At 41.7% G+C, this 13,972-nt stretch overlaps 1 protein-coding gene across 1 annotated transcript in view; it reads right to left on the bottom strand.

The window, feature by feature from the left end:
- Nucleotides 1–12,714, bottom strand: part of SLC41A2 (solute carrier family 41 member 2) — a 58,155-nt gene extending 45,441 nt beyond the window's left edge. Inside the window, exons 1-3 of the mRNA XM_018553888.1 lie at nt 12,150–12,714; nt 5,008–5,115; nt 40–111 (exon numbers count right to left, since the gene is read on the bottom strand). Coding sequence (XP_018409390.1) covers nt 40–111; nt 5,008–5,115; nt 12,150–12,671 — 702 coding nt within the window. The 5' untranslated portion in view covers nt 12,672–12,714. The remainder of the gene's footprint in view (nt 1–39; nt 112–5,007; nt 5,116–12,149) is intronic.
- Nucleotides 12,715–13,972: the final 1,258 nt, after the last annotated feature.

The raw sequence follows: 13,972 nt of genomic DNA, 5'->3' as shown, positions 1-13,972 counted from the left end.
GGGGGGGGGGGGGGGGGAGAATACATCATAAATAAATACCTGTTTTAACGCCAGATTTCCAATGATCAGATTCCACTTCTCAATAGGAGAATCCATCTTCCCAACATTAACCTGCAATAAACACATACAAGTGCCATTTTACTGAAATGCCTAGAGCAATATAAGCAAACACATTACATGCTAGTTCTCTTGTCACTTACATGTCAATGACCATGTCTTTTTTCCCTCTACCTGCGTACAATCCAAATTACACTGAGGTCAGCTAGTAGATACTGGAGTCAGCTGGAAACTATACATTCAGAGTTGCCAGGGAACATAACTGACCAAAATGTAATATGTACTTGAACTCCGAATTATTAAGTCCATGACCCACTGCATGCAAAGCCGTACGAAGTAAAGCAAAGCAGACGTTCGTAGTCTCTGCACAGGTTATGTACAGCACAGTGATCATATCACTGCTACACTCACAAGGTATTATCTGGGTTAGTAAAGGCATTTGGTGCTCAACAAGTAGATTTATACCCTCCGTGGCTATTGAGGAACATGTTTAGGTGAAAAGTTTTTATGTTTGGAGTTCAGCTTTAAAAGGTAAACTGCAGGAAAGTACATCACTGAATAGTATTTATGGGAGCTGTTTTACCTGCCAAAGGATTTGTATTTCATTCATCTAGTCCTGATATTTAAACAATCCAGCCAAACAGCACAGTTAGGTTGGTGACCTGACTTTTCTCTACTGCAGTTAAGCAATACAGCCTGTGACTGGACAATGAAGAAGCAACAACAGAATTATAAGCTCATCACTCTGCTCCCTCCTTCTGTCAGCACATTCATTTTCAGCAAGTGTGCATGCAGCACATCCGATTTACTACTTGCAGTTATAGCAGATATACAGTTTTTCAAGGGGGAACTCTGATGTGAAGGGAGGAGTCCTCCTGAGAAGAGGCTAATATCAACTTGAATACAGGTACATATACCGGCTTCATTTAAAGCAACTGTAATCATTTTTTATCTGCCAGACAATTATGTCTGGATCCGCCCAGCTGCGTGAGTGACAACTGGCTCTGCCTATCTAGATGCAGAGCCAGCTGTCCCCACCCCCTCCCCCGTCTGTTCCGCCAGTCAGCGCTGGAGGATCGGAGCGGGGAGGGGGGAATCCAGCCACTCCCCTGTCACGGCAGAGAGCCGTGACAGGATCGAGAAGTGAGCAAACGCCGGTATGTGTTCGCTCACTTCCCGATCTACTGAGCCGAACTGTGACAGTCTCATTGTCACAGGTCGGCTAGAACTATGAGGTGAGTGAAAAGCACTCACCTCATAGTTCTCCTTTAAACAGATCTAGTCTAAGCAACGCCGCAGGTGGTCTATGGCAATTCTGCAATCGCCATTGTCCAGAATGTCATGCACATAGCTACCTGTAACTCTGTGCCCTTCTACAAGCCGTGGTCAGTTTCCTATTCATCTTCTAACACTATTCTTTTCCATCAGGAAAGAATGATGGTTCTGGCAGTCTTAAAGACCGACAATGATTATTCCTGCACACACAATGAAGGATATTCTCTTTTGTTTGTTTGTTTTACTGGTGCATTGTTAATGGCTCCCTTTCTTTACTGCTGCTGTGTGCAATATTATTGATTATTTGATTAGGCACCCTTTGTTATGTAATTTCTACAATCTACAATCAGCTACAAAATGGGTTCTGTTATTTCAGATTTTTTTTGCTCGGAATGTACTGAGCAGACACATTTTTTTTCTGTAACATCGGACGCATAATCTCTACAAAGAGAAATGAGTTTGCCCGCGTTTGCTACCTGAAAGTAATTATTTTAGCATTGATTTTCTTTGTGATATTTTTCTGCCACAAAAACTGCACAAACACCATTTTGTCAGGATCGCGTTACACTTTCATAACATTGTGTTAGCATTGAGTGGGTTTTCAAAGGAGAAGTAGCGGTATGATTAAATTGCAGGCCCCTGAACTTCCATCCTCAATGCCGCCTTTATGAGCATGACCTTAGCCAAATGTGTTTTCTTTCCCTGAATCAGAGGCTGAAATCAAACTAAAAGCCCTTTCAAATTTTATTGTGCCAACAATTTGCTGTACACAGCTCCTGAAATCTGTAGGATTCGTCCTTCTAAGCACATTATACTTGACCAAAATATTCTTTATTATGTAGTCTAGTGGAGTGGGTATTGTGCCTTCTCGGAATATCTTACAATTAGCTGATGAACATATGATATGAGTCAAAAATAGACAGCAAAGAAAACCATAAATATAACAGGGGTTTTTAAGCTGCTATTTTACACAACATATTTTACAATGTACCTAAATATTGAACAATTGTGCTATCAGTGCTACTTTATATGAAATTGTTTTTTTTATAACTAGTACTTAACTATTGCAAATGCGGATTTCTCATCTATGTGTACTATTTTATTTAATGTCATTTATCTCCATCTCCAATGGCAAGGACCATTAACAGGATGCAACAATTAACGCTTGGTTCAGTCAATCAGAACCTAGCAGCATGTTGAGGAAGGAACATTTGTGTAGATTTTTGCATACATATGCAAGAAAAAAAAAATCAGTAATATACCGAGAACAAAATAACACACATGGGAAATAAAATGGACCCATGAAATTAATGTTTCTGAATTGGAAAAGCAATTGCTGACCAACCAAGAAAAAAAACATTCACATACATTGATGAAATTAGTGAACCGAAATGGAACGAAACCGAAATGAAAAAAAAAAATGTCAGGCCGAAACTGAAACCGAAAATGTCTTTTTTTCAAACTTTTTCACATTTAAAAAAATATTTTATTTTGATTTTTTATAAACTTTTTATTTTTTTATATTTTATTTGTATTTATTCATTTTTATTAAATATTTTTATTTTTTACTTTACTTTTAGGGGCTTCAGGGAAATATTGGGGGTCTAAACAGACCCCTGATATTTTCCTTTTAAAATAGAAAAAGAGATTGAGAACTATGTGTCCTCAATCTCTTATTCTGCAGCTCCGGTTCTAAATGAATAGGAATCCTCTACGAGTGTTCCTGTTTATAACTTATGGAAATAGTGTGATTACTATAACTACAACTATGAATGAAAAGGAGATGATGTAGATCACTTCCCATTCATTCATAATTGAGGATACAGTAAACATACTCAGTCCTCAATTATGTACAAACGCTCAGCGGTCACTGATCGCTGAGTGTTTGTACTCGTCTCTCCTTCCTGACACGCGGTCACAGGTTGAGCGGGTGGAGCTCAGACTCCTGTCACAGCACTGGCTGTCTCCACCCACACCACTCTCCCCATCTGTGACTGGAGGCTGAGCGATGCGAGAGACGCCCCATCTGTAACAGGAGGCTGAGCGATGCGAGAGACGCCGGCCTCTAACAGCGCTCTCCTCCCGCAGCACTCGGCCGCCTGTGACAAGCAGGGAGAAGAGAACAAATGAATGCACGGCTATATCAGCCAGAAAATTGCACTTTCGGCATTTTGCCAAAAGTGCAATTTTCGCCCCATATGTTTTGGCGGCCGATATAACGGTGCATCCCCAGAAATTAGCACATACTTTATTATTCAATACATTGACACTTCAGGTCTTTTCTGACCTATCAAACGCTGCACAATGGAGTGTATTGATTTTCATACCATATACTCAAAGGGCTTCCCAGCCAAAAGGAGATATACTAAAGAAGTCCTTTTTTCATAACCAGATGCTACATTTTGGGGATAACTACACAGTAACATAACTTTCCCCACTTTATAAGCACTTTGAACATATACAACACTAATAGGAGGTCTAAAGGAGTCCGACAATCTCTCTAGCCGTCAATCCACTAAAATCCCTCTAGTCAATCCACCAAAATAAATATATAACAAAATATAAACGGCGGGAGCTGTCCACCCCAAGGCTCCATTCACATGTAGCATTTGCGTTTCCTGCACGGTTTTCCGTGCGGAAGACCTCACAGTACACAAACGCTAAAATCTTTACAACTGCACAGATTCAGCTTGTTTGCGGGTCTTACTATAGCGTGAACGTGTGGAATACGTAGTAATATCACGCTTGTCCTATTTTGCACTATCATACTGCGTGGCCGCCACAAACGTCTGAACAATGCACATTAAAGTGCATGGTTTTTTATGTCCAGAGCGGTTCCATGCGTATTTGTACGGCCGAATAAGTGCGGATAACCTCTCCTGTGTGAATGGAGCCTAATGCAGGAAATCCATCAGAATCAACCTGCTCAAGCGGCGGTACCTTCTCCCACAGAACTTTCAATAAATATACATAATCAATCTTACAAAAGTACATAACTTTATTTCAACATAATAGATGTGCAGATATTACAAACTACCCGGCCATCATACAAAAAATGAAAACATTTTTTATGATGGTGGCGTAGTTTGCAGTATCTGCACATCTATTATGTTGAAATAAAGTTATGTACTTTTGTAAGATTGATTATGTATATTTATTGAGAGTTCTGTGGGAGATCACCGCTTGAGCAGGTTGATTCTCATGGGTTTATAAGCACTTTCTCTATCCCACCAATATCATGAGCCCTTTGGGGCACATTGGGCCTGATACAGGTCACTAACTAAGCATTTACAGTAGGTAGCCTTTCTCTGGAAAACATGTGATTCTAATCACATGCTCATTGTGTTTCCACTTTAATGTCAACTAGCAAACACATCTTGTTCATGGACAGAGTCATTTTTGGAGTGAGCTCCAGTTTCTCCATAACCCCCATTATGGCTCCTTAGGGAAGCTCCAGACAGTGTTCTTTCTAGGAAATACACACACACACACACTAAATGTTGCCTTTTTTATTTGATTTCTCTTGCATTTTAGGAGCATTATCTTTTGACTTGTGTCTACTGGTTTCCTTCGATATGGACCAATATTTTCCATTTGATCATAGTTTTAGATAGGAAGAACACTGAGGACTAATACAAATTTTTTTATAACAAACGTAGCTGAAAATGTACTCACTGCAGTTGAGAGCCTAGAGGCTAGAGTCATTTCCAGGTTTCCTTTAAGACCAAGCAGTGCAGGAACCAAGATAAAAACTTCTGTGAGATTTTTAAACACTTCCCAATGCTGTTGAAGAAAAAGACAAAAAGAATTACACAATTAGACACATTTATCTGTTTTGCTATCATGCTTACATCTACTGCTAAAAGGCATATTTCACCTACCACTTATATCTTCTGTAACATGGGATTTTTATTTATTATTGCATGCGCTAAATTATTACAAACATCAGTGATACTGGATGAGTAGCTTTCATGGTGTTATTTAAAAGAGAACTATGGGGTAAGTGTTTTTCCCCATAGTTCTCTTAAGGGTCACGGGAGGACATATACTAGCATCCTCCCGTGACCCAAAGCTAAGTATATTGCGAGCTACAGATCGCGGTATACTGAGACCGTTGCAGCCAGGATGGATCCCGACATTACTGTCAAGATCCACCCAGCTGCGTGAGTGACAGCTGGCTCTGCCTATCTAGAGGCAGAGCCAGCTGTACCGGCCCCCTCTTCCACCCGTTCCACCAGTCTGTGCTGGATGATTGGAGAGGGGAGGGGGAATCCCTGCGGGGAGCCGCGACTGACCGTCTCTGCAGGGAGATGATCGAGAAGTGAGCGAGCTACGGTATGTGTTTGCTCACTTCCTGATCTATTGAGCCGACGTGTGACAGTTTCATTGTCACGTCGGCTCCAACTATGAGGCTGTGTGATTTTCACTCACCTCATAGTTCTCCCTTAAAGTGACATTAAACCCTCAGATTTTTTAACATAAACCAATACTGTAATGTGTGCCTTACTGTAATCCATGGTAGTTTCCCTTCTCTTTGCTGCTCTTCCTTTTAAATCTGTATCTCTTCTCATGCTGGGGGAGAACTTCCCTTTGCAGCTGACTGCCTCTTCCTGTAGTGCTGGCTCAGGTTGTGAACCTGCACACAGACACCATGTATCCATTCCAGAGACAAGGCAGTCTGCTGCAAAACAGAAGTTCTCCCCCAGCATGAGAAAAGATACAGATTTAAAAGGAAGAGCAGCAAAGAAAGGAAGGAAAGGAAAGAAAGGAAGAGCAGCAAAGAGAAGGGAAACAACCATGGATTACAGTAAGGCACACATTACAGTATTGTTTTATGTTAGAAAATCTGAGGGTTTAATGTCACTTTAAGGTTACAATTAAAACTGAACAACACACAAATCATATGTACCCCATTTTTTTTATCACTTCCTTCTATGGCTATTACAATACTAGTATTAGAGCATCAGGTAAAAGATGGCAGGACAGCACATGCCTTGGCATTAGTAATGAACACCATAGTTCAAAAGTAATAGCAAACCCTAGTATTCAATTGTTATTTAACAATATGGGTCTCCAGGTTTATGTACAATGCCAATTCTAAAAAAGCTGGAACGCTGTGTGAAATCTACATAAAAAACAGAATGCAATAATTTGCTAATCTCATAAACCCGTATTTTATTTGCAATAGAGAATAGAAAACATATCAAATGTTTAAAATGAGAAAATGTACCATTTAAAGAAAAAAATAATGTCATTTTAAAATTGAAGGCAGCTAAATCTTTTAGAAAAGTTGGGACAGGGCCATGTTTACCACGTTGTAGCATCCACTCTTCTTTTAACAACACTCTGTAAATGTCTGGGAACTAAGGAGACCAGTTTCTGAAGTTTTGGGAGAGGAATGTTGTCCCATTCTTGCCTGATATAGGATTCTAACTGCTCAACAGTCCTGGGTCTTCTTTGTCCTTTTTTCCGTTTTAAAATGTGAGACGCCGCAGCCGGAGCGGATCCCGACATCGATGTCGAGATCCGCCCAGCTGCATGAGTGACAGCTGGCTCTGCCTATCTAGAGGCAGAGCCAGCTGTACCCACCCCCTCCCCCGTCCTTTGCGCCAGTCAGCGCTGGTGGATCGGAGCGCGGAGGGGGGAATCCAGCCCCTCCCCTGTCACGGCCGTGACAGGATCGAGAAGTGAACGAACAGCGGTATGTGTTCGCTCACTTCCCGATCTTGTACCTAGTGCAGCACCCCACTCCATTCATAATAGGAGTCAACTAATCCGATGTGTAGGAACTGAGGAGCCACCTCTTTGCTTTTAAGATAGGTGGCATACATTAGAATTAATCCTGCCATTCTCTATCTAGAATACGTTTTCTGGCCATTTTTAAATGTATATCTTTGCAGATAAAAGACATCCGAGAGGTTGGTCTGGCATACAGATTGCTCGGCACAATGATACAACAAAAGCTTATCTAGAAAACGGGTGACCTCAGTTTTACAAATATCCCTGACTCGTTAAATGTGTTCACGTGTTTAATGTGAACCTGCACTTTGCTCATACTAGGTCATAACTGGTTTGCTGCATAAACTGCCTGTATTCACGTTCCGCACACGTTTTCGCACTGCTTACAAGTTTACATGTTCTGAAAGTCAAAATCTGCTAAGGGCCCAGCAGGCTCTGCTCTGTTCCCTGGCAGTTATCACAAATGGCTATATAGGAGCTTTAGGCTAGGGGGAGGATCACATGTATCCTAAGCAATGGTTATATATATATATATATTAGACTGGGGCAGGGCTTTGGTAAGGAAGTAAAGGTAGATAAGGTAGAAAGGGCTGAGAGTAGTTCCACATGTCTGCCTTAAAACTGCAGGTTATTATTACGATCCGTGTCCCTGCTGTTGGTCTGGCCCAGGCTGGCCATAATTCACTATATGACAGCCTGGAACAGGCAGAACATTGAAAAGATAGGCAATGTGTGGCAAAAAGGTACTGATATAGTCTAGCCCATGTCTGCCAGATCCTGGTTAGCATTTTTAGTGAATGTACAAAAATTCCTTTAAAGAGGAACTCTTTAATGAATAGCAGGAATTAAGGTGGGCCTTTACCCCCTTTCACTAAAAATCACATCAGTGTGCAGCTCTGCATGCCGATATGAATTCATATTATATTAGTTAACACAAACGTATTTTTCCTTTTCTATAGTTTTACATAATTATTTTTCCCCACTTCCTGGTCCACTTGGGCACAAATGATGTAATCAGGCCCAATCATTGCATCCTGGGAAGGTTACATCAGCAGAGCATTGCTGGGAAATCTCATCTGAAATCTCACGAGATCTCAGGGGAAGGCATTTTCCTCCACTGAGATTATGTGCATGGTCACATGTCCTAGTCACATGTGCCAGAGTTCCCGGAAGTAAAGAAAGGTGGACTCATCTGTCCTTAGTAAAAATGGCCACTGTCAGAAGAATGGGAAGTATTAGAGAAATAAAGGTATGCAAAAAAGAAAAATCCGGCAAATATCTAAATATCTGTTTGTAGACTGCCATTACTATAGATTTCTAAAGGTGTAGTTGTTGTCATTTTAAAGATATGGGTAAAGATTCTCTTTAACTACGATGTGCATGCGCAGAGTAACATCATCCTAGGCTGGCCATCACTAGAGGGAAGATAAGTACTGCGGAGTTCTGCTTTAAAACTAGTTTGTTTGTTTTTACATCGAAATTGCAAAAACAGCAAAACACTTTAAAAGCTGTAATGATATATTAACCATCCGGAAACCATTTACTATGGTTATCTGCAGCTTTGTGGCCAGCCTGTTCTGCTTTGCCTAAACTGAGCGCCACCCTATGGCAGAAGAGGTTCCAAAGCTGCAAGTCACTAGTTAATAATTACCGGGTAGTAAAATCTGGCAAACCAACAGCTATCAGCAGCAATGAAAGTTATTTGCTTTTGTTGATTAGCAGCTCTCCATTTTCTTGAATCGCAGAAGGAAATTGGTCGCTGAATGACTGTAATCTGTGAAATGTTGGGCTCAGCTTTATCAGGCCATCACTGTCCAGAAAAAAAGGTGGAGAGCTACATCACAGGGAGTGGCAGCAAGAAAACGTGAATCCTGCATCATCAGCAATTAGCATCTATTGGATACATTCCTGATATAAGTAGAATACCCTTTCATGAATGCTTAGAAAAGACAGCTGAAAGAATGAGTCATGGAAAAGCTGAGTCACTTTATTATTAATGTGGCTTAAGGTATACATTAAGGTATTTGCACGCTACATCTACAGTATGTGCTTCCGATTGCTAGTGGCAGTGTTTTATATTCAGGAGGCAGTTAGCCAAGTTTTAAAAAAGCACTGACTTTAGAAACCTGAGACCATCACCAGCACCTAAGGCTAAATAATGCCAAAAAAAGCGGCTGGAAATTCCAAGCTAGAAAAACACTTTGCTTCTTTAATAAACATGTTGCTTTTTTGCTTACGAGTTTCTACACCTTAGATCAGTGGTGCTAAAACTTTTTTTTTTTTTTTTTAATCCAGTTCATGATGCTTCAGACTTGATGGGCACTGGACCATGGCCAGTGAGAGTAGAAAATGTCCTGGTGTCAGGTCAGTGGTAATAATCAATGTTGGTATCAGCAGAAAGAATAGTACCCTATCAGTGCCCCAGCACTGGTGTCAGTGGGATAAATTGTACCCCATTATTGGTATCAATAGAAGGAATCGTATCCCATCATTGATGTCAGTGGGAAGAGTAGTGCCCTATGGGCCAGTTAAAGGCAAAAAAAGGGCCACATCTAGCCCAGGAGCCACACTTTGGGGACTTCAGCGTTGAATCCACTTGTGCTACCCTACCTGATTTACCAGGTTGGCTTCAATTAGATTTATTTTGCCAATTGACATTACCCACACTCTTTTCCTAAGACTGGTCAGTGGCTGGGATGCTACAGTCTCCCCTCATCTCCCCATAGACACAAGCATTTATGATTGCCTGCTGTGAATGTGTATATAGGTATCAGGATCTTTCTTTATAAAGATCGTTCAGTGGCTGCATCACACGTGTATTGCCATCCTTCACTGAATTTATGTGTGTAGACAGAGGCTGAAATATTTCCCCCCAGTAAGTATTCCTTCAGATGAAAAGGACTTATGTGAGAGAACATGTTCGGAATACATATTTGCAAATTGATAAAACATAAAAGAAAAATTCTGAGAGTCCGTCCAGGCCATTGGATCATACAACTAACATTTATGTACGGTATAAAGAGAATATGTCATAAGAGAAACGCGAGGACTGCCATTAATGACCTCCATCCAGCAATGCTAACTGTCTGGGTGTCTACGCTGAAATCAGAACTACTAATCTGCTTCAACAACCCAGGAAGAACTGAACTCATTGGAACAGCATGACAGCCAGACAACAAGCATTTTTAAAAGGACTGGTAGCCCCCATTTTCATCTCATGAAAGGTTCAAATGTAACAGAATTGGTTTCAAATCTGAAATTAAAAATATTAAATTAGAAGTTTACTATTTGACATAAACAACTTACCGCAGCGCTGAATACTGAAAAATGGCCTGGATGGGAAGGGGGTTTAACACCGCGGATGTCAACTGGTTAAAGAACAAAACATTTTCAGTGTTGTTAAACAACCAAAAATAAAAAGCAGCATCTGGTTGGTTGTTGGCTGTACATAATGGATAGAACCACCTTTGGGTTCTGCTGGACTTTTAGTTGGTTTGTGTACATGTAAACAATGGTCAGTAGCATTCTTCTTCAACTTTCCTACTTCCAAAATATATATGCATATATAACACTGTGGCTTCTGTATTCTATATTAACACTATGGGCTCAATTGTCAAAGCTTTATACAAAGATAAGGGTCAACGCTGACTGGCGGAACGGACGGGGAGGGGGCGGGTACAGCTGGCTCTGACTCTAGATAGGCAGAGCCAGCTGTCACTCACGCAGCTGGGTGGATCCAGACAGAATTGTCGGGATCCGTTCCGGCTGCGGCGTCTCAGTATACCGCAAGCTGTAGCTCGCGGTATACTGAGCTTTGGGTGACGGGAGGACTCTAGCTTGTGTCCTCCCGTTACCCTTAGGAGAACTATGGCGAAAAGCACTGACCCCATAGTTCTCCTTTAAATTGACTTTCTGGCCAATCAGAAACGGGGGGCGTGATATGACACGCTGCCCGGCTTCCTGATTGGCTGGGAAGCAGGCTTCATGCTCCCTCGTCACAAGTGGCGAGGAAGCATGGAGCCGGCTACCCGGCCAATCAGAAAGCCAGGCAGCGTGTAATGACTCGCTGCCGTGTAATGACTAGCTGCCCGGCTTGCCGATACCGGAACCTCAATTATCGGGCTAGGCATCAGAGCATATAGGAGAGTACGAGTGCTCGCCCAAATACTCGGCACCGATACCAATACTAGTATCGGTGCATCCCTACTTTAAATATTAAAATTTGTCTTTATATCAGCTTCCTAGAATGCACAGTACAGTCACAAGTAGACTGGGAGAGGGGGAGGCAAACTCCAAGCCAATCATGTTCTGCTGCCATGCCCATGAGCGGATGGATGAGCTCGTCAATCTGTGGCTGTTCCCTTATTGTCTAGTCAACAAGCAGGGGGTGCGTTCTAGACCAAGCTAAGCTACAGCGGCTATGGAGATTCGGGACCTGGCAGTGAACCCTACTAACTCAGAAGAGTATGTTTGGAAAGATATGCAAAGAACATGGCTGATGATATACAGTAACCTATAGCCAACAGATTTCAGTTTAGTGAACTGAGTTAAAGTGCAGCTGTGTCCAGAGTATAGACATTAAGCATGCAGTCACTGTTATGCATTCCATGACCACGTTTGACACGCGTTCACGGAAACACGACAAAATGCACAACGCGATTGCGTTGCCATTAATTTCTAATGGAACCCCAAATGTGGCCAGGAAGGCATGCACTTTTGCTCCTGAAAATGCACGCAAACGTGGAACGCATGTCACAAAATCTGCTACATGAGCTTCTTTGCAGAATTTGTTGTGCGTGCAGGCCCCACTGAACTCAATGGGAAGCGCGGCAAACTAAAAATACGTTTTTTCCCCAATGCTTATATGTACAGAACTCAATGAGGAATGGTTTTAAAGTGCTTTTACTGCTTTTTCAGTATATGTAAATACTTTAGTGTGCATGATCTAGGCACAGGTTCACTTTGAAGACAAATTCTGAATGCTATGGATTGCTGAATTTTGTACACTGTTCCATACCTAACTAAATAAAAAACATGAGAAACATTGGTCAGTAAATATAAAAAATATCAAAACAGACCTGTACAATGTCCAGAACCATTCCGGCAGACACAGTTCCAAACCCTGCTAACAAGAATGGCACAAGTATTTGGAGTCCCATGGCAAAGCTTGATTCTTTTGGCACCTTTTTTCTGCCCTCCAGCAGGGCATCAGTATCCTCATCCCCAGGTGTCCGACTGTCCTGCAGCATGGCATCTGTTTCAGATACTTCCCTCCCATCACAGTAATCATAACTGTCACAGTCATAACTCGTACTGCATGTTTTTGAGCAGTGTGGACCATTTCCAAGGTAGCCCGGCTCAGAGAAGTGGTGGTATTCCAAGTGCTGATCCGCTCGGATGTTAAAGCCATGTGCAGTGGGCGACAATCCATTGACTTTCTTCAGTCTGTCTTCCTGGCCCTTGTGACACACTAAGGGAACCATGCTCACCAAAATAGTGAGGACTTTGTCTGACTGAACTGCATCCAAGGCAAGATTCCCATTTACTGCCTCTTCATTCGTACATATCATAAACGGCCCCCCATGGTTATCACTCATCATGGAGCAGCTGCTCTTTCAGGAATGGATTAATACTGTTTAGATGGCCCCTAAACAAGAGGAAACATTGACAGAATATCAATATATGCATATGTGTATGTAATATATATATTTATATATATATTTAAAAACTTATATAAATATTTAACTGGTGAAAACTGAAAACATTTTATAACATTTATAGAAAGAAAACATTGGTCATTTCAGTGGTATTTAAAAACTGCATTTATGTCACCCTAAGCCTTAAAGTAAACCTGTAATGAGAGAATATAGATGCTGCCAATGCTGCCAAATAATCAATGGCTTCAATACTTTTTGAAGACCTGACCTTGAAATGAATGCAGATCAGGTGCTTTGGCTTCATTCTGACTTTCTAAGCCGCATGCTATTCCAGGTTAAAGAAGAATTAAACCTTTGTTTTTTTTTGCACAAATCTACTGCTAGCAAGCAGTAGACATATGCAAGAACATGATTTAAAAAAAGTTATCAAAGTGGTTACGACTTACCGGTGTGTCTCCGCCACGCATTCCTGTCCAAAATTCTGAAGATTTTTGGGGCGGCCGCAAAGGAACATGTCGAATGGAAGTTAAAGGACCTGCATTAGGAGTCCTTAGAAGACCACCGAAGCCCAGGGAAGAAGAGGCTGCAGAGAACAGTTCAGCAGCACCAAGGATCGGGTATACACTCACGGCCACTTTATTAGGTACACCTGTTCAATTGCTTGGTAACACAAATTGCTAATCAGCCAATCACATGGCAGCTACTAAATGCATTTAGGCATCTAGACGTGGTGAAGACGACTTGCTGAAGTTCAAACCGAGCATCAGAATGGGGAAGAAAGGGGATTTCAGTGACTTTGAACGTGGCATGCTTGTTGGTGGTTGGTGCCAGCGGGATGGTCTGAGTATTTCAAAAACTGCTAATCTACTGGGATTTTCCCTAGAACCATCTCTCGGGTTTACAGAGAATGGTCCGAAAAAGAGAAAATATCCAGTGAGCAGCAGTTGTGTGGACGGAAATGCATTGTTGATGGCAGAAGTCAGAGGAGAATGGGCAGACTGCTTCGAGATGATAGAAAGGCAACAGTAACTCAAATAACCACTCATTACAACCAAGGTATGCAGAATACAATCTCTGAATGCACAACAGCTTGAACCTTGAAGCAGATAGGCTACAGCAGCAGAAGACCACACCGGGTGCCACTCCTGTCAGCTAAGAACAGGAAATGGAGGCTACAATTCGCACAGGCTCACCAAAATCGGACAAGAGAAGATTGGAAAAACATTGCCTGGTCTAATGAGTCT

This window comes from Nanorana parkeri, unplaced genomic scaffold, assembly GCF_000935625.1.
Source record: "Nanorana parkeri isolate BGI_ZX_2015 unplaced genomic scaffold, ASM93562v1 scaffold132, whole genome shotgun sequence".
Lineage (NCBI taxonomy): Eukaryota > Metazoa > Chordata > Amphibia > Anura > Dicroglossidae > Nanorana > Nanorana parkeri.
This window is presented reverse-complemented; position numbering and strand designations above follow the sequence as displayed.